Genomic DNA, 26,250 nt, shown 5'->3' on the forward strand with positions numbered 1-26,250 from the left:
CCGATCTTCTTCCATCATTTATTCTCCTGGGTCCCTCTCTGGAGCTTGGCGTGCTCCGCCCGAACGTATCCAGTCGTAAGCTGCTGACTTCTCTCGCCAGGAAGTCGGCTAGATCAAGGAGGGATGGTTCGGGGCCGTTGGGATCCCGGTAGTCTCTCTGCCGCCTAAAACGCTCTTGTCTTGCGGGTGGCAGCTTCTCCAAAATCCTCTCGACGTTAGAGTTGGCGTATAGCTCATGCATGCCCTTTTCCCGTTGCGCTCCCAGCATCCCTACCAGGGACTGCACTTTGATTGACAGGTCGTCTAATGAGCGATTGTCTGTTGCTGGGGGTAGGCGATCAATATGCCTTATCTCTTGGATTACGTAATCCCATATACGTCCATATCTCTGGTCCAGCGCCGCCAGGGCCGCTGTGTATGGGGTCGCAGAGGTGGCATAGGCCAGCGCTATATTGTGCGCTCGCGGTACTTTCAGGTGCTTCAGTAATATTGCATACTTGTGGCGTTCATCAGCGACATCCACCATCATTGTCTCTAAGCACATCCGGAGCTCCGTGTACTGTGCTCGACTCTCATAGGCGAAGTCTGGAAACGACGGCGTGGCAATGTATGACGCCGTGGATGGCTGATACATCGGCGAGCGTTGGGGGAGAGACCTCCTAGGCGAGTCCCCTCTTGCGCCTCTCTGTGGGCTGGTACTGACAGGGTACCATGGCCCGCTGGTCCAGGTGCTATTCCTCGGGGCTGGTCGTGCGTCGTGCTCACCTGTGAATAGAGTCGGGGGTCTGTAGCGCAGCGCCGCGGGGGTATAGCCTGGGCTGTACTGGACCTCCTGGTCCGGTGGAGTACTGTGCTGTCGTCGGGCTTGGTTCTCCTCCTCTCCCTCTTCTTCCTCTATCAGGTCTTCCAGATCCTGTAATCGTTTATTTAGCTTCTCCGCAGTGTATGCCGCTCCTTCCTTGTAGCTGGGTCTCGCTTGGACCGGTCTGGGAAGGGGGTCTGCGGGGGGTATATGCTCGGTCTGTTGGTCAAGTTCAGGGTCGCTTGCTCGGTTAGGAGACGCTGCCCTTGACTGTTGTCTCGACGAGTTCCTTGAACCCCTGGCGGAGGGAGAGGGTGTTGCCTTGCGGATCAGCTGCTCCATTAGCTGCGCTTGTAACTTGTCGCGCTCGACTTCGCGCTTGGTGAGATCTGCTTCTCTTTGGGCACCGGCAGCGGCGCGCTGGGCGTCGGCCCGGTCTCTTGCCATATTCTCTTCCGTCTGAAGGCGTCTCATCTCCAGGCGTATGCGCTCTTCTTCGCTCCGTTGTTGCGCTTGGAGTTGTTCGCGCTCGCTAAGCGTCTGTGCTTGGAGACGATCGCGTTCGCCCTGAAGTCGATCGCGTTCGGTAGAGGCTGTCAGGCTGACGAGGAACGCCTGTTGTAGCATCCTCTCCGCTTCGCTGGGGGAAGGCGGTTGTGGAGGTGAGCCGCTCCTGCGTGAGCCGCTCCTGGGTGTACTCGTTGGGGAGTCCTGGAGCTCTATTTCCTCGGCGCTCTCCTCCTCTTCTTCCGTGCAGAGTTCTCTCTCTGTAGGGTTGTCTTCCTCCCGGGGCTGGTCGGGGACTACTTCTTCGGTAGTGGCGGGGGGTAAAGGCATGTCAGCTCCCTCCTGGTCCCCACCGTGAGCTTGGTCAGTTACATTAGAACCTACTAGGGCCTCTGTGGTCGGGGAAACCTGGTCGTTAAGGTCAGACATAGTTTTACTTTCTACTTTTACCGCGTTTACCGTTTGTCGAAGGCTAGGTAGTTGACTGACAGCGTAATCCTCTAAGTACTGAGGTGTCTGTCGTCTGCGCCGCGGGCGTTCTACGTTAGGAGGACCGTTTCGTGGAGTGTTCATCATAGGCCATTTTAATATTAATAACACTATATTAATATTACACTAGTTACCCTCCGGCTCGAAGGACCAATTGTAACTGAGGGGTACAATTCCCTGACTGTATTGTTAAGTATGGTATTATTAAACCACTACCTCTTGTACTTTAACTTCTGGCCATCCAGTACATGATATAGATATGATGAACACTTTCCCACCTGATGAAACGAAGTCCACACAAATGTACAAATCGAATATTTAATATAGCAAAAGGTATATACAACGTTCACTTGTTTACACTTATGATTTGAAATGCACTTGTATGGCAAATGAGTATTCGTAGGTAAATCAACATTGAATGTCCAATCTCTGGTTACGCAGGGAGTAAGTAATACAACCCGGTTCTTTAGGAAACTATAGCGATGGTACTTAAATGATTATAGCTGGATACACTAAGGGGGGGGGGGGGGGTCCCGCTGGTTGTAAGACAGTAGGAGGGGGGGGTTAGAGGAGCCGCTGGCGGTATCCCATCTGGCCGACGATTTCTTGGGAGAATTCAAAGTCTTGAACACGGTGCCCACAGAACCTCGGGCACAGACGAATACAGCTGGACCCTCTGGTGGACGGTAGCTGCCGGTCCACAACGGAGAGACGTGAGGCGACCTCACTGGTGTAGAGCGCCGTCTCACCTTGCTCCTCTCCGGGGGGTAGTTCCAACACTCCGCAGTGTTGGCCGTTATCCATGGAATAATCAAAGCACCCAAAGCATAATCCAAGCCGTGGAAGGCTCGCCGTCGTCCGGGTAGAGTAATCCAATGTACAGGTCCAGTCGCCCTGGCCCGGAGCTCCTCGGATGCAAGCACCACTAGTGGTCTGCCCAGCCTGGTTAAGACTCCAGATAACGTCAGGAACGATGGGGGTACTGATAACTTTATAACTCTAACCGAACGATGCACCATACATAAAGACTATTATTAGCTTAATAGAATACGTCCAACTCGACGGTATAGTGCCAAACTATGACAATTCAACTATTAATCCACACGATATCTCAATGCCTATTCTGAGGCCAAGTAGGCCTTACTGCACCACACGTGCGTCGTGGGTGAGGCTTCGCGTCTGTTACTCGGTTGGAGGGTAAAGAACTAATGGACTAAAAGAGTTCTACTTTACTTGCGCCATATATATATGCGCTGTGAACAAATAGTACCATTCGTATTTCGCCAGACGTATTCCTACGCGGAACCGGGCTTGCCACGACATGTTGGGCGGCACGATTGAACTTGAACCTAGGGGTATGGCTGCTGGCGCCAGGTTCTCGTCCAATGGTAGAATGAAACTATTATGGGCTGTTTAGTAGACTAAAGGGATATTCAGTGCATATTGTACAAGGAATATACAGGGGATATCAAACGATATACAAATACTATTTAAATATATATATATAAATAAATATATATATTCGGTTTAATCTGATCCTTCACAACAATAGGCTACTCCCTTTTTTTTTTTTTTTTAACATGGATTAGGCTAATTAGCATTAACACTTTGGTCGCCAGGCTTATATTCTTAATATACCATCCTCCGCCAGCTCTATTTGTCTATGGAGAAGTTCCCCTTCTTTGCAGGGCTATAACTTTTTAAATTGTATTGCTAAATTGACATTACTATGGCCCATTCAACATCAAGTATCTATTGTTCAGGGTGTAGCAACGTTATACTTTTTCATTCACATATTCATACTAAAATACGGTCTAAAGTATAAGTATGTTTTTATCGTTTTCTGCAGCTTTCTCCAGAACGTGATTTATAGACCTAAATGCATTATATTGATGATCAAATACAGTTTGATAGCAATCTGCGCGAGATAAAAAATTTCAAATGGACGTGCTTCTAGAAGTTACTACTGATCATCTGATGTTGACCGGATGGGGGGGGGGGTCGTTTATAATTCCGTGGCCAACGTTAGATGATTCATCTAGTGTGGGTGATATGATCATCAGAGCAGTTTGTATCGAACACGGTAAAAAAAAACGCTGAATCTTACCGTAGCTTCCTCATAGCGTTGGGCGATGAGCGTGGAGCAGAAATATTCCTATTATGTGATGTCGAAATATGCGATCCATTTCCAGGTTGTATAATAGTATATACGTCCAAATCCATATTGATTTACATACTGTGTGTGTATATATATATAATCTTTATTTTTATTTTTTTTATCTTATCTCCTGTGCTGGCACAAGCACTAACATAGCTTTGGAGTGGAGAGATAACAAATAATAACATATGGAATTATACTAAAAGGCTATTTATCATTTTGTCCGTTAAAAAAAATCTCTCTGGCTGGTAGTTCTTTAAATCTAAAGCCAAAAAGTACATTTTGTTCCCTGTTTTTCAGCCTTTATAAACAATGTCATAGTAACTGGTGGGTGTTATATTATTTCAAGATAAAAAAAAAGTAGCTATAATGAGTCAATAGATAAAAAGCAGTAATGGCATGTAGGTTACTCACCCTACAGTGTACAGTAGGCATCCACACTACACAGAATTTACAGACATAAATAAACTTCATGGCTCATCACCTACTCTAGGTATTCAGTAGGTGGTGTCAGAGAGGCAACTACCCATGTGACCTGAGGATAGTAGTACCGCACTTGAATTTTTTTTTTTTAATGTTCAATTGTTGTTGTTTTTTTAATCCTAATAATCGACAGATGAATTTATAACAAAATATTTGTTTGTTGCAGCCCTAATTATGTATTTATTCACAGCATTGACACGCAAGCTTATCAGAGTCTAGTGTGCATCACAGTTGTACGTGAAACAATATGTTCTAATTTTGAAATCGCCAGCGTTTGTCTTTACAGTATGTAGTAAAAACAAATTGTGCAATGCATCATCATGCAATATAGCAAAAATCCTTTCCGAGTTTAAAATGTCAGTACGTTTCTAAGACCCTAAACGTTGCAAAGTTGTTCCTCAATCAAATAATACGCCTCCTCTACTTTAACTGGTATTGCACGTTTACATCCCACTCCATTCATTTCGGAGCTCTCTGGTCTGCAATTCCCTCCAGAGCTGATGACTGAAGTATCCGGGGGAGACTTAACGTCTCTCTTCCTATCGGTCTGGGGCGCTGGTGTGATTCCCTCAGCCTGGCCTCAGTCTCGTGGTTCCTGGTCGCCTGATTGCTTTTACCAACGCGTTCGTGTTTCCGCGTCTCTGATTGGCCAGGTGTTATGTACTAGAGGCTGGTCACTCCTGTGTCACCAGGGCATGCAGGTGAGGGCTGCCAATTAGCCAATTAGTGCTGATTGGTTACCTGCTGGGGAGCTTCAAAGGCAGACCCAGTAACACACATGCACGGTCTGTGCCTAGAGAGAGAGCTGTCAGGTTCTTACAGTCCTTGTCCGTTGGGTTACCAGTCCATTAGTTTATAGTTATATTAGTAGTTCCTTGGTTTAGTAGCATTTTTGAGTTAGAGCACAGGGTTTTGGTGTTGATTACACATAGGTTGCGTACCCATGAGCCAGGGTCGTAACACCAGGTCATGTGACATGTACGCCCAATCGTGGGACCGCAAGTTTCTACACCGGTTAAGCTTAGGCGACTCTTTCGAAGTTGCTTAAGGTTAGAGTTTGTCTTAGAGCAGCGGTTCCCAAACTTTTTTTTACCACCATTAGCCTTTTCATGTCACGCACCACCTAGAGGGCGCTCGCGCACCACAAGGGGTGCGCGCACCACAGTCTTAGAGCATGGCGATAGAACGCCTGCCCTGATTCCAAACTCTAACCTTAACCAACTGCGAAAGAGTCGCCTATAAGCTTAACCAGTGATAAACTAGGCGTTATAGGTAGTTTGCAGGCTGTTCGACCCGGAAATAGGCGCAGAACTTGCCGTCCCACGATTGGCGCACATGTCACATGGCCTGGCCAATTAGAGCGCAAAACGGGAACCCGGAAACACGAACGCGTTGGTAAAAGCATAGACGCTTCCTGGTCTCCTTGAGATCTGCAGACGGAGGAAGCGGAAGCGTTTTGACAGGAATCATCTCACTGGTGCAGGAAGCCGTAGACAGGCTGTGAGAAATGGGCTTGGGTGATAAGACAAAACTCTTAATATTTCATAGCTTTTTTAGTCCATACTACTAGCATAATGCATGCATGCATCATCTGGCTAAATTTGCACAGAATTAGCAGACCGTAGAAATAGAAAACATGACTATTCGTTGCTTAATTGTTAAGTGTCCGTCAAGAGCGTGAGTTGAGTCACCACCCGACTGTAATTGCTGAAAATAAACTTGAAGTAGGACTAATCGGAGCCTGTACCTTTCTATATGTGGTCTATTGTAAATCAAAGTGTGCATTGCTTATAAAGGGCAAGTTTGAGGATTTTGTACTTATTGCCTACTGACTATTAATGATGTCCATCAGTCCTTACTCGGCACAATCCATGCTGTTCTGCATACTGGACAGCTCCAGCTCCGGCTAGTTAAACCCAAAACTAATGCAAAGTCAATGGGGCCACACTCCACACGGTCCACCCTCAGAGGTCTCCTCCACTGGGATCACTGAATACTAGGCAAAGTTAAAGGTGCTATAGATCACATTCAGCCACTAGATGTCGCACTAGAGCACCAGCATGTCATTTATCCAATCAGGTGCCTTCCACGTGGGGAAATGGGAAGTAGGGAGGGGATACATGCCTGCAACATGTAAACATTAATGTTGGACCCACAAACATAATTCTTTTTTAATATAAATTCATTAATCAATCATTTCTTTGAGGGGAAAAGCAATACTTTTATTCTGCACCTTTCTAAAAGCTCTGTGGATGTATTATTATATATATATATATATATATATATATATATATATATATATATATATATATATATTTTATGATTACTCTACATACAATTTTTATCTACAGCACCTTTTAAATACTTAGCTAACCTCTAAACACGGCTCAGAAAATCAGTAAATTGTACTGGTTTTCTACCAGGAGCTTTCATACCGTGGTGTTTACATGGTTAGCTCCTGGTTCTGTCTCAGAGCGGTTGGCAAGTGTAGCACATGGAAGGAATGACCGCCGTTGTCGCGACGTCAAGCTCATGCCTGTGGGACGCCACTAGGGGGCAGAGTAAGGGCTACGTGTGAGTGAATGGCTGAATGAATGAGTGAGTGAGTTAGTGACGTTGCTGGTCATAGAGGTGCTTTGCATCAAAAAATTAAACCGCCCTGTGGTTGTTTGGCTGCTTGGGACCATTTACTGAAGTTGGATTTTTCCTAAATATTGCTTATCGTACTCTTCTAGGCAGTGGTGGAAGAAGTACACAGTTCCTTTACTTAAGTAAAAGTAGAAATACCCTGATAAATGAGTACTCTGGTAAAAGTCCTCATTTTCTACTTGAGTAATTCTACTTGAGTAAAAGCAGAGGAGTATTTGATATTGAATGTACTTGAGTATAAAAAGTAAAAGTATGCATTCTACATAATGTTTGTGTATTCCAGTGCTTGGGAGCCTTCAATCCCTCAACCATTGACCTCTGAGGTTTGTGGTAAAGTGGCATGTGGTCCAGTTATACTGGCTCTAGTCTGATTATGTCCTCTTGACATTGGCAGGCTTCAAATTTGAAAGCACATCATCTTCATCAATTTCTGCCACGTTTACTATGCAAAAAGTAACTACTCAGATAAATGTAGTGGAGTAAAAAGTACAAAAAAAACAAAAACTCAAGTTAAGTATAGGTACCCCAGAATTATACTTGGAGTAAGTACAGTACTTGAGTAAATATACTCGTTACTTTTCCACCACTGCTTCTAGGATAATCCAGTCTTTGCCTTTTTCTATTTGTGAGTGAAGGAGCTACATAGCAGAGCCTACTCTTCTATATTCCAATGCAATTAGCTACTAAAATATCCCAACCATGTAATTATAAATGATCTTTTCCCTCCCTGCACCCCCCCCCCCCCTCCTTCTCTCCTCTGTAGCTTGAGTCGCGTGGGACTGGTTCTCCTCTTCGTGCAGTACGTGTCTGAAATGGCCTTCCACATCGCCAGACTGTTCTACTTCACTGACGAGAACCATCAGAAAATGTACGCTTTCCTCCCTCCTTCTGTTCCGATTCAATCACCAGCTTTGTGTCTCAGTGGGCCTCGTTTAGCAATATCTCTTTGATAATAATGCGGTGCCAAAGTGGGGTTCGGGGCTCCCCAGGGGCCCCCTGAGTGGGTTCCAGGAGGTCCCCAGAAAAATGGAGAATACTTTATTCACTAGAGTAGACGTTGAGTATCGAAAAAGAGATCATTGATCTCAAGTGACTACCTGGTCAAATAAAGGTTAAATAAATAACGAGAGGATGTACAGGAATGACTACTGAGCATAGGTTTAACTTTCTCTTCTGTTACCTGCCCGCCTAAGTAGTTTAGTAGAAGGTATGTTCTATTGAAATCACAAAGTATCAGAACTGCTGCTGCTGCTGTTGTTGTGAAAATTATGACCGTTTAGATCCCTCTGGATATCAACAGAATCGAGCCATTTCAGATATCTAATCTGCTTCCTTGAAGATATTGCATAATATCCTCGCGTTACTCCGATTGGCCCATCTAGCTGAGTGTTCTGGACGTACAACAACCTGGTGTTACTATAGTGTGTTACTATACTACTGAGAGTTGGCTGTGCTCAGAGAGGCTGCACTAAAACACCTATAACAATTAAAATCATACACCAGAAGCTGAAACATTGATACTGATGACATTAATGTTCCACAATAAGCAATCTATGTTTTTATGAATTAAAACAAGTGTATATTGTTAAAACCTCTGTAAACAAATCTTTTGTGTATTTTGCTTGATAAATGAGGCCCATTGTTTGCATCTGGTTTGATGTACTGTGTGCAGATAGTGTGCCTGTTGACACCTTTACAGTTTGTAAATAGTCATGAATGGTGACTGAATTTCAATTCTGTATGCAATTAATGAGCGAGTGTAGCATGGGTGACATTAACAAATGACCTTATGATGATATCGCCTTTGACAACCAACGTCACAACAACTGGACATTTGAGCTTGTAACAGTTTTAAATTCAGTGGCTGTTTAAACTCACTATCCTATAGATTGACTAGGGGGAAGGGGGGGAGGCGGGACTTGTACTTCTCTCGACATATTGTGTGTGTCTTTGCGATGGTGTGGATGAAGAATAGGTCTCTTTAACATGTGTATATTGTGTGCAGGTTTGACGTGTGGGCAGTGAGCTTTGTGTTCACGCGGATGGTGACTCTAACCCTCATGTTCCTGGCTGTGGGGTTCGGCTTGGCCCGCGCTGAGAACCAGGGGCTGGACTGGGAGATGGGCAACTTCAACACTGTGCTTATAAGGTAAAGGCCCCTGCACACACACACACACACACACACACACACACACACACACACACACACACACACACACACACACACACACACACACACACAGAGTGACAGGCCTGAGCCCGAACGTTCGGACCTTTGTTCGTTACGTTGGCATTCGAATTCTAAATCAACATTCGAATTTTTTATTTAAAAAATTATAATAAATAAATGTATATATCTTTTTTATGTGTGTATTCATTCTGTTTAAACCAATGGGGGTTTTCTTCACAGTTGTAGATAAAGATTAGGCTACACTAATATTATAGTATTTAAAAAAAAAACTGATTACTTATATTCAGAAAGTAGATTTAATTAAAAATAAAAATACTAATTTAATCAGATTAATCACTTTATTAAAATTGAGGATTTTGTTTGGGGATATTTATTTAAAAAAATAAAAATAATTGTAAAAAAAAAATTTATTTATTATTTTATTATTATTAAAAACGAAGGTTCGAACGTCCGTTCGAAAAACCCTGACGAAGTTCGAATTTCAAAAACAGGCTTTGGGGACAGCCTTGTCACAGCCTTGTCATAGACAACGGGTATCAGGTATGACCTGTCTCAAACCCCGCTCTCTTTTCTTGATCTTGTTGCAACAGTTGTGATTGGAGGATCAAGATAAGAGGGCAGGGTTTGAGATAGGTCAGTTGGGACCTGAAATCGTGAAATTACATTTACACTCAAGTCTGATGACTAGACCCCTCATGTTCAAGATGTCAAGTCAAAGCAAAGACTTTCTGCATTTTTTTTATTTATTTATTTTACACATGAAAGGATGTTGGATCTCTCGAATGCAGTTGATTTGACCTCAAATAATTCTCATCCAGTCACCCCAAGCCAGCGATCTTAAGTATACTGGTCGGTAAAAGTAATGAATTGGCACTCTGTATCGTCCGAAGCTTAGTGGTTAGCACTCAGAATCAATATTAGCAATAAATGAATACGGTAAGTAAGTGATAATGGCGCTAATACACACACACACAGACAGTTGTGAGTTTTATGTGAAATGTGGGGACATTCCATAGATTACATTAATTTCCTAACTAGGCTAACCTTGAAGCGATAGATGCTGAGTCCTTTCTCAGCACGATCCATGCTGTTCCTCATACCAGCTCCTGCTAGTTGGCCGCGATCCAGTGCAAAGTCACTGTCTGTACGAGCAGACTGAGGACAACTGAAATCTACTTTGTGTGCACTATAAGTACAACGTCCTCATTTTGTCCCCAAATCAGGACATGTCCTGATTTTGTGAGTGTGTATTTTTAAAGTGTCCTGATTTTTCCACATGAACGAACACACACGCGCACACACACGCACACAATAATCCACTATACACCAACCCTCCCTCTCTGTTCCCTACAGGGTTACTGTGTTACTGCTGGTGTGTTTGACTCAGTCCTGGCTGCTCTGGAAGTTCATCCGCTTCCAGCTGCGTCGCTGGAGGGAGTTCCGTCACGAGCAGGGCGCCCGCAAGAAGGCCACCGCCAAGCAGCCCCTACGGCCGCTGAAGAGAGACTCCCGTGAGTCACGGGCTTCCTTTCACACTTTACATTACCGTGCCGTTCAATCAGTTGGGATTACATGCTTTTGTATACGTATTAGGGTGTAAAGGTACACGTATCCGTACCGAACCGTTTCAGTGTGTACCGTACCGTACCGAATGGCTGTGTACTGTACCGAATGAATACAATGGTATGTTAACCACTAACGACCGCCCACCGGGGGCTGTTTTTTTCACAATCTAATATAATTTGTATTATTTAAAAAAAAAAAAAATTACAAGTCGATTATTAATTTCAATATAGAATATTCGTTGACAGCCCTACAAGTACAATTAGTTACTGCACACCACATCACCCCTGAGTGGAACATGGAAAGCCAAACTTTCCCCCACTGTACCGAAAACCCGTACCGAACCTTGACTTCAAAACCGAGGTATGTACTGTACCGTGGTTTTTGTGTACCGTTACACCCCTAATACGTAAGCAGATACTATGCTATATGTACATGTATAGATATAAAAAGTACAACATAAATCTATGCAATAGTTCACGGTGTCATACCAGGGCTGCCAAAAAAGGGGGGCTGCACGTAAAACTTTGCTGTTCACTTACAAATTGTACCAAAGAGTAAAATAATAATGTATTTGATCTATTTTGATTTGGTTTAATGATGGCCAAGACGTTTAAGAGGGGAAAAAAAGTTATCTTAAGATAGATTGCTAATTTACAAGGCATATTAATAAGCATGTTAAATCTTTTTATTTAGTACATTTAGTAAATAATCAATGTGCAGTAGAATTAGGTTCAGCATGTGGCTTGTGTAAAATGTCCTCCCTCCATACTAAAGGGGTTGCAGTAGGTACCCCTGGTTTATACCCCTGGTTTATACCAACTGTTTAGAGTTGTGGTTATTAAACATTTCTGACGCAACGTGTGCGGCGTGTTTGACCTGAAATCTCTCTCCCGTCTCTCCCCTGCTAGTCGGGCACCACGAAAACGGCGTTCTCAAAGCAGAGAACGGTGCCTCCCCTCGGACCAAGAAGATCAAAGCCCCGTAAACCCGAGCAGTGTGCCTATAGCCCCCCCCCCCCCCCTCCGGCTGCTGCTTCTCCTCACCACGGCGGGAAGCTGGAGGCCCGCTGGCTGCCTCCTTCCTGGTGGGTTACGTCCAGAGGTGTCGACGGGGACTCCCACCGGCGTCGCCCCATGGACACACAAAGGCTTGAATGCTGGAAACACAAAAAAAATCCAATGAAACCCCCTCGAGCTCGACAGACATTTTACTCTTCTCATCATATCAGTATTTTTTTATACACCCAACGCCGCCTGCTACCCCCCCCCCCCCCCCTCCCCCACGGAGCTCCATTGTATACAGAACGATTTATAAATGTTTAACCCTTTCACTACCACACTACAGAAGGTTAACCTTTCACTACCGTCTGTAGTGTGGTAGTGAAAGGGTTGACCTTCTGAAGTGTGGTAGTGAAAGGGTTGACCCTTTGCCGCATGGCGGTGAAAAGGCTTTAACCTGCTGTATTGTCGCAGTGAAAGGGTTAACCGTTTTGGTAGTGTGGCAGTGAAAGGGTTAAAGTGACGCGACTCGCACCGTATATATATTCTGTTGGCGTGTCGTTATTGAATGTGTTGGCTCCTCCTCATGCATACGTACTGTATTGGTTCTAGTGTAAGTCAGATGATGACCCTTTTTTTGTTTTGAGCTCTTGTAGTAGAGCTGGCTTTGCTTGTTTTTTTATTTAGCCTGGTCTGTTGGTGCAGGAAACGTTACTGATGCCACGGCAACCACAGAGGGACAAAACCGTAGGCTGGCCTTAGCATTTACTCATTACCCAGACAGTGATGGGGTAGTGTGGTTAATGGGTGGGGCTTAGCGTGAGATTCAGCCTATGGCTGATTCCCGTGGCTCCTTCCCCTTTATGCTTCTTGTCATTCTAAATCCTGCACTTTTCGCTGGTCACTTACACACAAGCATCGTGTATGTATGTTGGATAATACCGCATGCCATTCCATGTTTTTGTTGTTGTTAAAGATGTCTTTATTACTTTATTAAATGATGAATTTTTTCTGAAATGGGGGAGAGTTTTTTTCCCATCCCTTTAGAACGACTTCAGCACCGAAGGCCACAGAGATGACGGGTGGTTCTCACCTTTTCATTTACTTTAATGATACACTGCAAAGTGAAATATAAATACATTAAAGGTGCTGTAAGTGGTTTTTCCTTTGTAGAATAAGTGTTAAGTTAAGTTATTCTAAACTTATTTGAATGTTTTTATATTTCACTAGCTCTACACTCCGATCAGGAGAGAGAACCCTAGATATTTTTGACTTATTTCAAGAAATCTTGCCAAGACAAATTAGCTTACTGCACTGGTAGATTATTTTACTTGTTTCAAGGACACATTTGCTTAAAAAAAACGTTTTATTTCTTATTTTTATCAGACAATTCTTTTCAGCGTCGAGTTCTCGCTCCTGATTTGATAAAGTGGGAACGGGACACCAGAACATTTATTTTGTGTTTACTGCAGAGCGGAGGGACTGGGAGACTCTATATCAGTGATGGCTGTCGGCAGTGTACGGCTAATATTTTAACATTAACATTTAACAAACGACAAAATAACACTTACAGCACCCTTTAATTTAGAAACATTGTGGTGGTTTAGAGGCAGACCTAGAAGACTCATGCATGTGTCAGTATTGTTGCAGCCAGGCAGAATTGAGGAGCAAATGTGCAGTGACATTTTTCCAATGCACGTGTTGATGAGAGTGAGTGACACATTGGTTCACCCACACCAATAGGGAATTGGTTGTAGAAGAAAAGTTGAGATCCAAGGAAGGCAGCGCTACAATTTTAAAATGCCTTTATTATGATTAATTATTAGGGGGGCAGGTGGCGCACGGAGATTACGTTCGTCACCAACACCGGGAGACACTAGGATTCGCCTGTTCGAATCCAGCTCCCGGCGTTGCTATCAGCTTGGCTGTCCTCTCACACTGATACAATTGGCTGTATCAGGGGGTGGGAAAGCTGAAGGGTGGGTCCTGGGCGTTGTGGACAGCGACCCCTACAGTTCGGTCGGGGCGCCTGCTCAGCGAGGGCTTGAACTGAGGAGAGATAGTGTGGCCTCCCACACGCTACACTCTCCCCGGTGAGAACCTGCGCAGCCAGGTTGGCCTGCCCCAGGCTGCACATGCGTCGGAGGAAAGCATGTGACAGTCTCCGGTCTCCCGGACCAACAGTAGGGGAAAGTACGCAACAACCAGGAAGGGTGGGATGGGAGAAAAATCGGGAAAAAGGAGGGGAAGAAAGATATATTAAAAAAAAAAAAAAAAAAATTATTAGAGCTGCCTTGGATCTCAACTTTTCTTCTATAACGAATCCTACCCCGGATTTAATCCAAAGAGCATCTACCGAAACAAAACAAGAACGCTGAAGCCCCTCCATATCCTCTTTTTGGAGGGAATTGGTTGTATTGCATTTAAAACATTGTCCAGTAGGTGGCAGACCACAAATACTCAAATTTAGATGCAAGCTGGCGCTGTACACACCAACAGAAGTCTGGGGAAAAAGGCCTAGCTATATTAGGCCTCTCTTATGTCATTAAGCCTGGTTATGTTATTATATATAGTTTAGCGGTTATGCCAGACTAGATCAGATGCAACGTGTCCGTTGTTATAAGAATGTTATTTATAAGAAATCTTCTGAATGGACCTTGTTTCTTCATCTTTGAGGTTATGTGTGATGCAGAGGGAGGAAAAGCACTGCAGAACGGACATGGCGGATATACACGCCTATTGATTCAGCGTATAACTGACTCTATAAGAGGAGCCTACATTTGAAACTGGACCCAAAATACACCACGCTGGTGTTCAATGTACTCTTTTTAGAGTCAAATATACACTGATTTAATGAAATTGTAGCAGTGTACATTTCAACATTACAATATTTAAATAAATAGATTAAAATATAAAACCCTGTTGGATGATCCCAGATCTAGCAATTAGATTAGATTAAAATGTAAAAAGCACAACAAAATTCAAAATTTGGCATTCAACCAGAGTGCAAATGTAACAGTAAAGTGCAATGGTAATATACAATGTATATGGTGATTAAACTGGATATAAAATATAGAAATGAATACTGAGTAATAGTGCTAATCAGATGTATGTACAGAGTTACAGGTATAAAGACACTATGGTAGTAAGTCGTACTGGCCAGCAGTATAACTAAGAGTAGGTAAGGGATATGTACAGATATAGATATAATATCTACACCTATGTAAAAAGGATTATATGCAGCAGGTATGTACAGACATATATATATTAGGGCTGTCAGTTTATCGCGTTAATTAGATTAATTAATTACACAGCAAATGATCGCGTTATGAAAATTAACTCAAAATTAATTACAAAACATTTTTTTTTTTTTTTTAAATAACATTTTCTTTTTTATCTCATTCATTCCATAAGAATGTAGAATACACATTACAGACTTTTTTTTATATGGTCCATTTGCATGTTCTTGGTATCTGATTCTAGGGACATCTATGGATCTCAGGGAATGTATTCCCAGTGTCCGAAATACTGTGTCTGTTACTAGGCTTGAGTAAATTGTAATGAACCAAATGAGAATATCAATAAAAAAAATGTTTTATCTTTGACTGTGAATAACACTATGCTCAAATTGACCAGACCTAAAAAATCTAAGCAAATTAATAGATGGAAGATGATTAAACAGAAGGTTTTGTAGATACAGTACTGAATTCTGCCATCCGGACACATGCAATTTGAAATATGATTATAGAATATAGAATATCAGGCATAAAATGGTTATGCGATTAAAATGTGATTAATTAGATTAATTAATTACAAATCCTGTAATTAATTAGATTAATTTTTTTAATCGCCTGACAGCACTAATATATATATATATTAAACTAAATAAGACTTGTGCACATCTGGTTGGACCCCGACTGGAGGTGCAGGTCAGCGCAAGAGAGATATATAAAAACTAAAAGGAGAATACCTTCAAGAGAAAGAAGGGACCGCACACTCCTCAGGACTGGTTTTTGCTTTTTTATTGCACAACGCGTTTCGCTATCTGCTTGCACCTGAGGAAGCAGATAGCGAAACGCCTTGTGCAATAAAAAAGCAAAAACCAGTCCTGAGGAGTGTGCGGTCCCTTCTTTCTCTTGAAGGTATTCTCCTTTTAATTTTTATATATATATATATAAAATATATATATATATACAGAACTATTGTACATGCAGAGTTATATGGGTTATATGCAAGTGTATAACTAGGTATATGGATTATATGGTATAATCAGAGTTCGTACAGTATGGGTAACAGAGCCTAGAGTATCAATGGAGTTCAGAGTTTTTATGGTATTGGGGGGGGGGGGGGGGGGCTTTCATCGTGATACAGAGTTCAGGGAGATGACAGCTGAGGGAAAGAAGCTGTTCCTGAGTCAGCTTGACTTGGAGCGGAGGTTCCTGTAGTGCCTCCCGGAGGGGAGGAGGGCAAACTGTCCATGATGAATGAATGAATGAAAACTTTATTTAACAGATTGCAGAATGGGTACAATACACAGTACGGCTCAATACACACAATTGTTAAGGGGATGCAGACTAGAGAAAGACGTTTGTCTTGTTTACATCAGGGTCCCCCATTTTCAATTAATAGTGACATTTATGACATACACAACATACATGACATTTATGGCATAGGGACATACATGACATACAGGCAGGGACGTGCACAGGACTTTAGAGGGGCAGGTGCTCAAAGGCTGAAAAGGGCACTGGGCCTGTGCTAAGGGGAGGGGCCCTTTTATGCTTTTTGGGGGGTTTTGGTGATCAAATATTGAATATTGAACTATAATAATCAGTGCAGGAGCTCACTTATCCTTGAAAGACACTTTTATCACTGACTTAAAAGGCCCATACATCTACATGTTACATGTTCAGGGCGGAGGGAATAAGTGCTTACCCTACAGACTCGGCAGACTCGGTTGGCACTGCTCAAAACTTACCTTTTTAAAATAGCTTTTAAATGAATTATTATCTTTATTTCATTGTCTTATTTTTCTTTATTTCTATACATTTTACTTAAATATTTTATTATAATTTGTATCATTGTTTTATGTAGTTTTTTTTATCATTTTATTTGTTCTTTTTTAATGTCAACATATTATTTAAATTATTCAAATAGATCCGTTGTGATGTCACCAGTGTTGGGCAAGTTATTTTAAAAAGTAACTAGTTACAGTTACTAGTTACTTCTTCCAAAAGTAACTAAATTACTTACTCAGTTACAAATTATAAAAGTAACTAGTTACTTCAGAAAGTAACTATTGCGTTACTTTCAAGTAAATTTGTTAAATAAACAACATACACAAATCTAAATTATTTTAATGTTGCTGTGGGACAAAGTGAGACTAGTCTCCAATCAAATGCCATGTATGTAGATATTATATTTACTATGTTTATATAGTGGATCATACAAATACAAACACAGAATAGATGTTTTGGAACTTTTGATATGTATTGCCCCTCAATAGGCCACAACTGGGCAACATTAAATTATGCTTGTTAAGCACTATACCAAAAATAAATAACAAATATATACTGATTGATTGAACATTTTAATTAACAGATTGCAGAATGGGTACAGTACAGTACAGCTCAATACACACAATTGTTAAGGGGATGCAGACCAGAGAGACTTAAGTCTTGTTTACATCAGGGTCCCCCATTTTCAATTCATGACATTTATGACATACACAACATACAGATATAAGAATCTAATCTAATCATCTAAACTAATCTAATCATGACATTTAAGACATGCATGACATACAGATATATATATATATATATATCTGAGCACCTGAAGACTGCTATTAAACTAGGAAGTGCAGCACTGTTGATAAGGCTTTAGCCTCCACTACTGTAGTGCCCTGCGCTGCAACACAACTAACACAAGAGTGAACAAAAAAAGCAGTCTGTCGTTGACTGCTTGCTTGTGTTGTTCGTTGGATTAGTTTTGGATTATTTGGGCTCGCCAAACAAACGATCAAAACGTAAACGGACCCGCGGTCTGTCGTTGACTGAGTCGATTGTGTTGTCGCTGTGTGTCAGACTCTGGATTCATTCGAACACCCGCCCACCTCTACCTCTGATTGGCTTACCATGACATTTTACTCAACCTCAGCCAATCGCGCACTGCCCACTAACCAAGGAAAAAAAGTATTGCTTCTCGGCGCAGAGATCTGTCTGATGAAAAAAACAGCTTCAATCATAGTAACGCGCAGCATTTTTTGAAAAAACGAACGCTGTTAGTAACGCCGTTATTCCCATCACTGGATGTCACAGTATGATGTCATAATCAAACATTCTAGAACATTTGTGATGTCACATTATGATGTCATAATAGAACATCCTAGAACATTTGTTGTCACAGTATGATGTCATAATAGACATTCTAGAACATTTGTGTACAGTATATTCAACAATTATCTCAGAAGATCTCTGATCTCAGAAGACAAGTGAAGATTGCACTTGTTGTTTCCGGCTATTTGTCTGTAAGCTTGAATATAGTCTGTAGATACAATTTAAAATCCCCACATGGAAAAGGAAACAATGTCCTGTACAATCCTTAATGAGCTGCCTCTGGAGGGAAGGTTCTGTGATGTGGTTATTAAAGTCAACAGCACAGAGTTGAATGCCCACAAGGCCCTCCTGTGTGACTGCAGTGACTATTTCAGGTAAGTTTAGCTTGGTTCAGGTTAGCTTGGTTCAGGTTAGCTTGGTTCAGCTTAGCTTGGTTCAGGTTAGCTTGGTTAGTAAACAGATACCATACTGTACTTTTACTGTAAACAGATACTATACTGTACTTCTGCTGTAAACAGATACTATACTGTACGTCTACTGTAAAAATATACTATACTGTACTTCTACTGTAAACAGATACTATACTGTACTTCTACTGTAAACAGATACTATACTGTACGTCTACTGTAAAAAGATACTATACTGCACTTCTACTGTAAACAGATACTATACTGTACTTCTACTGTAAACAGATACTATACTGTACTTCTACTGTAAAAAGATACTATACTTCTACTGTGCTAAGACGCTATACTTCTACAGTGAACATATATTACTACACAGGACAGAATGTTGCTTACTGTTTACTCATCAGATATCTCTATACTCTGCATCCCACAGAGCCCTCTTCACTTGCTGGAGTGACTCAGAGAAAGCAGTCTACAGTATCCCTGGGGTGTCCCCGGGTATGATGCAGCTCATCATAGAGTACTCCTACACACGCTTTGTGCTGGTGACAGCAGAGAACGTGGAAGAGCTTCTGGTGGCTGCAGACCAGCTTCTCGTTACTGGCATAGTAGGAGCGTGCTCTGACTTCCTAGAAGGCCAGCTGTCTCTGGAAAACTGTGTCGGTATCTGGAGGTTCGTGGACATCTACTGCTGCCCTGACCTGAGGCGCAAGGCCCATCTCTTCATCGTGTGCCACTTTGAGGAGATGTTGCACATCTCACAGGAGTTTGTGGAGCTGTCCCTGCAGCAACTGGTGGACATCATCGAGAGGGATGATCTGAACGTGAAGAGCGAGGAGATGGTGTTCGAGGCCGTCCTCCGTTGGATTGACCACTCCCGTGAGGAGCGTAAAACACACATCCCTTTGCTGCTGCCCAAGGTAACTAATTGTATTACTGTGCATTACATTAAGGGGAGACCACCCACCTAGATAGGGAAAAAAATAATAAAGGATGAAATCATTTGCAAACATCTTAATTGTTTAGAATAGTCAAAAAAAGAAAGAAAATGTATTAAAAAAAATTTGGTCGAATAATTTTATTACCCAAAAAGGGGCATGGTCTATTCAAAATGGCCCCTTTTTGCATGTTACCCCAATCAGAATTTAGAAAAAATTTATGATATATAGATATTTTCTCATGGTTTTTCATGTTACTACATTAACACTTTGAGTGCCAGCCACGAGAAATCTTAGATTAACGTTAGATAATGTACAAAATAAACGTATTCCGCTGCTATAGACGTCGCTCTTTTATTCTGAAACCCCCCAGAAAGGAAGTCATTGCTCTCGTTATCTGCTTGAGTGTCCGGTTGCTGGTTAGCTCCGTTAGCGTGCAGTATATCAATACCAGCCATTGGATTACTGTTTTCTAAATTGGGGAGGCTTTTAATCGTCAAGGTAAGAGGATTTTAAGTCATGGTATCCATAAACTTCAATCGGTTTGGATCCTTTGAATGAATGAGAATGTCAACAATCACGACGACACGTTGAAATCACTGACTGCGCTCAGAGAGGAGTCATTAGGCAAAAAATAGTTGTCGAATAGTAATTGTCGAATTCAATTATTTTATATTTCTCCACGTGGTAAATACACAGGTCACAACATGTTTACAGGAACGTTTTGGAGTTGTATTTGGAGTGTATTTCGTGACTGTAGAACGTCAGGCTCTAACTCCGCCCCACTTCCAGTGATGAAGCTAAGCTACGCTAACGGAGCGACTGTTCCCTAAGCTAAATGCACGCACAGAGACAAAAAAGGTATGTATCTTCTTGTCTAACTCCAGGGAAGATGTTAAATAAGCTAATTTCCCAAAATGTTGGAGTTTTCCTTTAACACTTTGAGCGCCACTCACGGCTAATCTCGGGTTTATGATTGTGACGTTGAAAGCCACGTCACGGCTTTTCTCTGGATTTTTTATTTTTTTTTATTATCGATCTGAAATCATATTGTATCACGCGAGCCTACCGTTGGAGATCCAGGGGCCGCCGGCGATCAGATGTGAAAAAAGCGCCCCCTATCGTCTCCCAGATGGTAAATCACCCTTTTGGAATGGACTCAATGAAAATGGATGGGGGAAAAAAATATTCCAGTCCACATTTTCCAGTCCACTGATGCAGCCGGAGTTACCAGAGTTCATTCTGGAGCCTCTGAGCCGCGGCAATCATGGGTTATACTGTACACACGTTGGATCAATATACTTATCGATTTTTTCGAATGGTGATCAGGAATTGGAATATACCATTTGGATACCATCTGATGTCAGGTAAGGAATCTATGTTATCAGTGTTAGGATAATCAGACTCGTTTTCATGGAGATATAAGCGTTTCCACTATATGTGATATGGCTGTTTCACTGTAAAAGCTATGAGGAAATAATAGCAGCGATTATCAGCGCACGGCACGAGCGTGCGTGCGCACACATAATACTATCGACCATCTAGCGTTTATTTGAAAACGATTCATAAATAGACCGACAAATTATAACGTTCTGGAATATTCCAGTAAAAGGCGATTATCATGGAATGTGTTGTTTTTTCTTCGAAACCGAGTGGTTTTCAAAATGCTATAAAAAGGAAATTATGCGATAAAAACACAATCTGTTTTGCCAATGTTAACTGGAAAATGATTCTTTGATAAGCGATGGGCAGATTAGACACATAGCATAATTTAAAACATAGATTAGGCGATATTAACGTTACATGAGCCGTGGACCGTGGCATCAACGGGGTAAAAAGGAAAACACGGCCCGGCACTGGAGACCACCCACCTAGATAGGGGACAAAAATAATAAAGGATGAAATCATTTGCAAACATCTTAATTGTTTAGAATAGTCAAAAAAATAAAGAAAATGTATTAAAAAAAATGTGGTCGCATAATTTTATTACCCAAAAAGGGGCGTGGTCTATTCAAAATGGCCCCTTTTTGCATGTTACCCCAAACAGAATTTAGAAAAAATGTATGATATATAGATATTTTTTCATGTTACTACATTAACACTTTGAGTGCCAGCCACGAGAAATCTTGTTAGTTCATGCCATGCGTTGAGTGCCAACCGACGAGAAATCTCGTTTTTAATCGTTATTTTTTTTATTATTGATTTCCATTCATTTTTCATCAATCTAGCCTCACATTACCACTGGGACTCTGTCTGAGTTTGAACAGGGAAAATACCGCCCCCTATCATCTGCCGGATGGTAATGCACCCTTTGGATTGGATTGAATGAAAACGCATGGGGAAAAGAAAGTCCGGAATCCACATTTTACTTGTCAGGCATGTAATCCGAGCCGATTGCAGTCTTCGCCGACCCTCAGAACAGCGAGGAATCGGTATTTCCAGTTCCCAGCGTTGGATCAATAAACGCAATCGATATTTGGAATGGCGATCAGGAATTGGAATAATGACTTCCGGTTTAGCATCAGCATGTAGTGGTCAGAGCTCCTCTCCTGTTATTTTTATTTTTGCTTCAAAAACCACTTTTTACACCACCAATGTGTTAAAACCTCGACGTATATATCAACTAAGATCTTCAACTAACTATATTGACAGAAAGAATCAAGATGACAACAACAAGAAAAGAAACGGAAAGAAAACGCGGAGCCAAATTAACTACAGAAGATCCGCCTGTGGATACGGGCTCTGTGCGCGACAGAGCAAGAGAAATTGAGACAAAAACAGCTGAGATTGCCACCTCTTCCACCGTCCCCGCCACCTCAACCGATATAGATTCTCTTGCTAAGCTAATAGTCACAACATCAAATACCCTATCTGAAAAGATTGACGCTATAAAAGCTTCTATCGATACCAAAATCGAAGATTTAAGGGCAGCGGCTGGTGAACATATCGAACGCACTATTGTAGTGGAAGCCACCTTGGTCGAACACACGCAGAGATTCGTTAGGGTCGATGGGGCTATACATGACTGCAACGTGAATCTAACGGAGAAGATAGATGATGTCAACGAGAAGCTAGCGGATAAGATAGATGACAACAACGAGAAGCTAACGGCTAAGATATTCGAAATCGAACATCATTCCCGTAGATTTAATATCCGTAGTGGGACTGGATGAATCAGTGAACTGCACACATGACTTGTTCGCGACGGTGTTAGCTCAAATTCTAGGACCAGATATCCTCTCTACACCACCTATAGTGGATCAGCGCTACATAATTGGCACCCGAGACGACAACAACAATAAACCTAGGGTGATTATTGCTAGCCTACGTCAAGTTGGAATAAGAGATACGATTATCCGGGAGGCACGAAAGAAGAGGGGTATTCTGCAACACAACAGGAAACCAGTGTATTTCTACGAGGATTACTGCCGCGAAGTTGTAACTCTACGAGCCCGTTACAAATCAGTGATGTCTCATCTTTTTGAGAAAAAGTTCAAACCCTATGGTACCCAGCGAAACTTTCCATCATAGATAAAAATGGAAAGAGGGTCCAGCTCTCCTCGCCTGAAGACGCCGAGGATTACATGGTGGACCCACTACGCGGAGGAGGCTAGGTCTTATTCTTATTTATTTTTAATTTTTTGATTACTTCGTTATAGCTTAAACACCAAAAACGGCGTCAAATAAATTTTGATAACCTTGATGTATAAATAGGTTAATATGTGACGCTAGATACTGTATTATTGTAATGGTTCGCTGTTTGGGCCCGCTAGATTTATGGGTTTTATGCAAGTCATGTGAGGAGCTATGTTGTTGACATATTGGAATATTCTGGACTTTTTCAACGCTCTGTGTCATATTGGAATATTCTGGAATTGTAATAACGCTCTGTGGCATGCAGAATGCCCTGGAACATAAACAACAATTTGTGACCATACACAAGGATCATATCCGGAAGAACAACAGCCTTTACAGCAGAATACTGCCCACCCCTGTTTGGGGGACAAACTGCATACACGTATTTAAAACCTTCCTTTTCATCTAGGTGTTTAAGCTTGGCAAAGTTCTTTTAAGATTTAAGCAAATGTTCTCTACTATTTGAGGTTTCTCTAATTTAGTTCAATACCTCTCTTTTATTCTTCGGTGTGTTTTAACTTACACATGTTCGTATACGGTTTAAGTGAATATACTATGATATTTGAGGCATATTTTTATTTTTATGTTTTTTACATATCTCCTTTTTTATTTTAACAGGAGAGTCTACTAAGGTAGAATTAAGAGTTTTAGATCATATGGCAATTTGCATAGGAACGTTAAGGATAAATGGCTCAGTCTGGGCTGACTGGTCGTGTAAGGGAGGGAGGGAAAGGGGAATAGGGGATTATATGTATGGGTTTTTTATATGTTTGTTGTCATTCTCAAGCTCTGCTCTCAACAGGACCTCAATAATTGGATATATATCTATTGTGAATCGCTACTCCAGACGAATTGCACACAAGAATACAGCAACATGTTTAGATTATGGCTAGTTTGAATATAATGATTTGGAATACTGGGGGACTAAACAAACAACATAAACGCAAAAGTGTGCTTACATTGATGAAAAGCAAACAGGTTGATGTGGCTCTTTTAAGCGAAACGCACTTTTTAGTGGCTGACAATGTAAAGCTGGCGGACAAAATATATCATAACATTAGCTACTCATCTTTTGGAACGAGATCCCGTGGGGTTGCTATAGTCGCGAGACGGAAGTTGAATATTAAATTGTTGGACGTATGGTCTGATGCAGATGGCCGAGTAACCATTGCTAAGATAGAATACAGTAACAGGAAAATCGCGTTGGTAGCGTCATAAGCATGCCCCTAATCTTTACGACGCTAACTTCTACCCTACACTCACCAGAGCAATGTTGGACCTCCCTGAGTATTCATTTATAATTGGTGCGGATTTTAATGCCATTTGGGATCCCTTGATTGATAAATCTATTCCCACCATTTTCAATGATCAGAAACATGCATCTAATCATGCACTAAAGGATTGGGCCAAGAATACAGGTGTAAATGATCTATGGCGATTACTCAACCCAACGGCCCGAGAGTACTCTTTTCTCTCTGCAAGACACAAAACATTTTCCAGAATAGATTATGTTTTTGCATCCCCTAGACTATTTGATAGCTATGACGTGGAATTGGAACCCAGTGCACTATCAGATCACAACTATTTACTCCTAAAGGGCTCATTTGGTAGACTGACATCCCGAGCCCCAAGATGGCGATTTAACTCGACACTGCTGAAAAACAATGAATACATTATACAATTCAAAGATGAACTTAATAAATTCCTGCAGACTAATGCGGGTTCGGTACAGGACCCCAGAATGTTATGGATGTCGGTAAAGGGTTTTATCAAGGATAACACTACGGTCTTTGCCTCCAACCTCCGTAAGAATCGTCATTCCAAATTGGTAGAGCTGGAAACGCTTCACTCGTCGTTATTCTCCTCTTTACAACGCAACTACTCGGGTCGATTGGAGTCTCAAATTAATGTGTTAAAAAAAGAGATTAACTCTATTTTAAGACAACAATCCGAATTTCAAATACGCAGCACAAGACAACATTATTACTTTCATGGCTCTAAACCAAGTCACCTACTAGCTATGAAGATACGATCCAATGCACAATTTGCAGATATTCCTATTAAGGACCAACAAGGACTTGTTACAGACCCCAAAAAAATTTACGAGACTTTCAGAGAGAAAATAAAGCATAGCATATGAATTTGTAATCCTTGGTTTTAAACGAAATAATGGATGGATTGTCCAAGGGGGGTCCTGAGGGGGGGGGTAGAAGAGCGAGTAAGAGCATATGTATGTATTGTATTGTATAAGTATTATGTATATATCTTGTAAACTACATTTATATTGATTCAAATACTGGACTGCATAGTCCTGTGATTTATTGTGGATATTTACTGTTAATGTTTGTGTGTCTAGTTTTATGTCGTGTCAAAAATTGAAAATAAAAAAAGATTTGTTAAAAAAAAAAGAATTGGAATAATCTTTTTGGAGAACATCTGATCTGAGGTAAGGAATCTATTTTACCAGTCTTGGGATAATCATTTTGGAGAACATCTGATCTGAGGTAAGGAATCTATTTTACCAGTCTTGGGATAATCAGAGCTATTTTCACCTATATCTCAGCGTGTCCCATATGTGTGTGTGTGGCTGTGAGTGTGTGTGTGCTGATCAGGAAATAAGATAATAGATTTTTCAGCCCGCTTCTCTAGCGTGCATAAGTACACATATACTATCGATAATCTAGCGTTTATTTGAAAACGATTTATAAATAGGCAGAGAAATGACAACGGGTTTTGTGTATTACAGTAAAGCACGATTCCTGCAGATTCTTAAATTTTTTTCTGAAAGTTTAAAAAAACGAGCGTTTTTCAAAATTGTATAAAATGGAAATTAACCGATTAAAAAACAATCCGTTTTGACAATGTTGACTGCAAACAAGTCATTGATAAGCGACGGCCGTATTAGACACATATAATTTAAGATATAGTTTATGCGTTCGCAAATGTGATCGCCCTCCCATTGACTACAGCGCTGGCACTCAAACGCTATTTTTGGCTCCCCCTGCTGGCACGGAAAGTGTGAAATACCGACCTTTTAGCTAGAGGATTTTTTGATATGCCACCCGAACAGGAATTTATGACCTTTTAT

At 41.6% G+C, this 26,250-nt stretch overlaps 1 protein-coding gene across 2 annotated transcripts in view; it reads left to right on the top strand.

The window, feature by feature from the left end:
* tram2 (translocation associated membrane protein 2) overlaps nt 1-12,860 on the top strand; it is a 30,715-nt gene extending 17,855 nt beyond the window's left edge. For both annotated transcript variants that reach the window (XM_084314833.1, XM_084314834.1), the window contains exons 8-11: nt 7,852-7,956; nt 9,094-9,237; nt 10,633-10,790; nt 11,754-12,860. In XM_084314833.1, the coding sequence (XP_084170959.1) occupies nt 7,852-7,956; nt 9,094-9,237; nt 10,633-10,790; nt 11,754-11,830 (484 nt within the window). In that variant the 3' untranslated portion in view covers nt 11,831-12,860. The remainder of the gene's footprint in view (nt 1-7,851; nt 7,957-9,093; nt 9,238-10,632; nt 10,791-11,753) is intronic.
* Nucleotides 12,861-26,250: the final 13,390 nt, after the last annotated feature.

The sequence above is a fragment of the Notolepis coatsorum genome (assembly GCF_963971535.1).
Source record: "Notolepis coatsorum genome assembly, chromosome: 5".
Taxonomy (NCBI): domain Eukaryota; kingdom Metazoa; phylum Chordata; class Actinopteri; order Aulopiformes; family Paralepididae; genus Notolepis; species Notolepis coatsorum.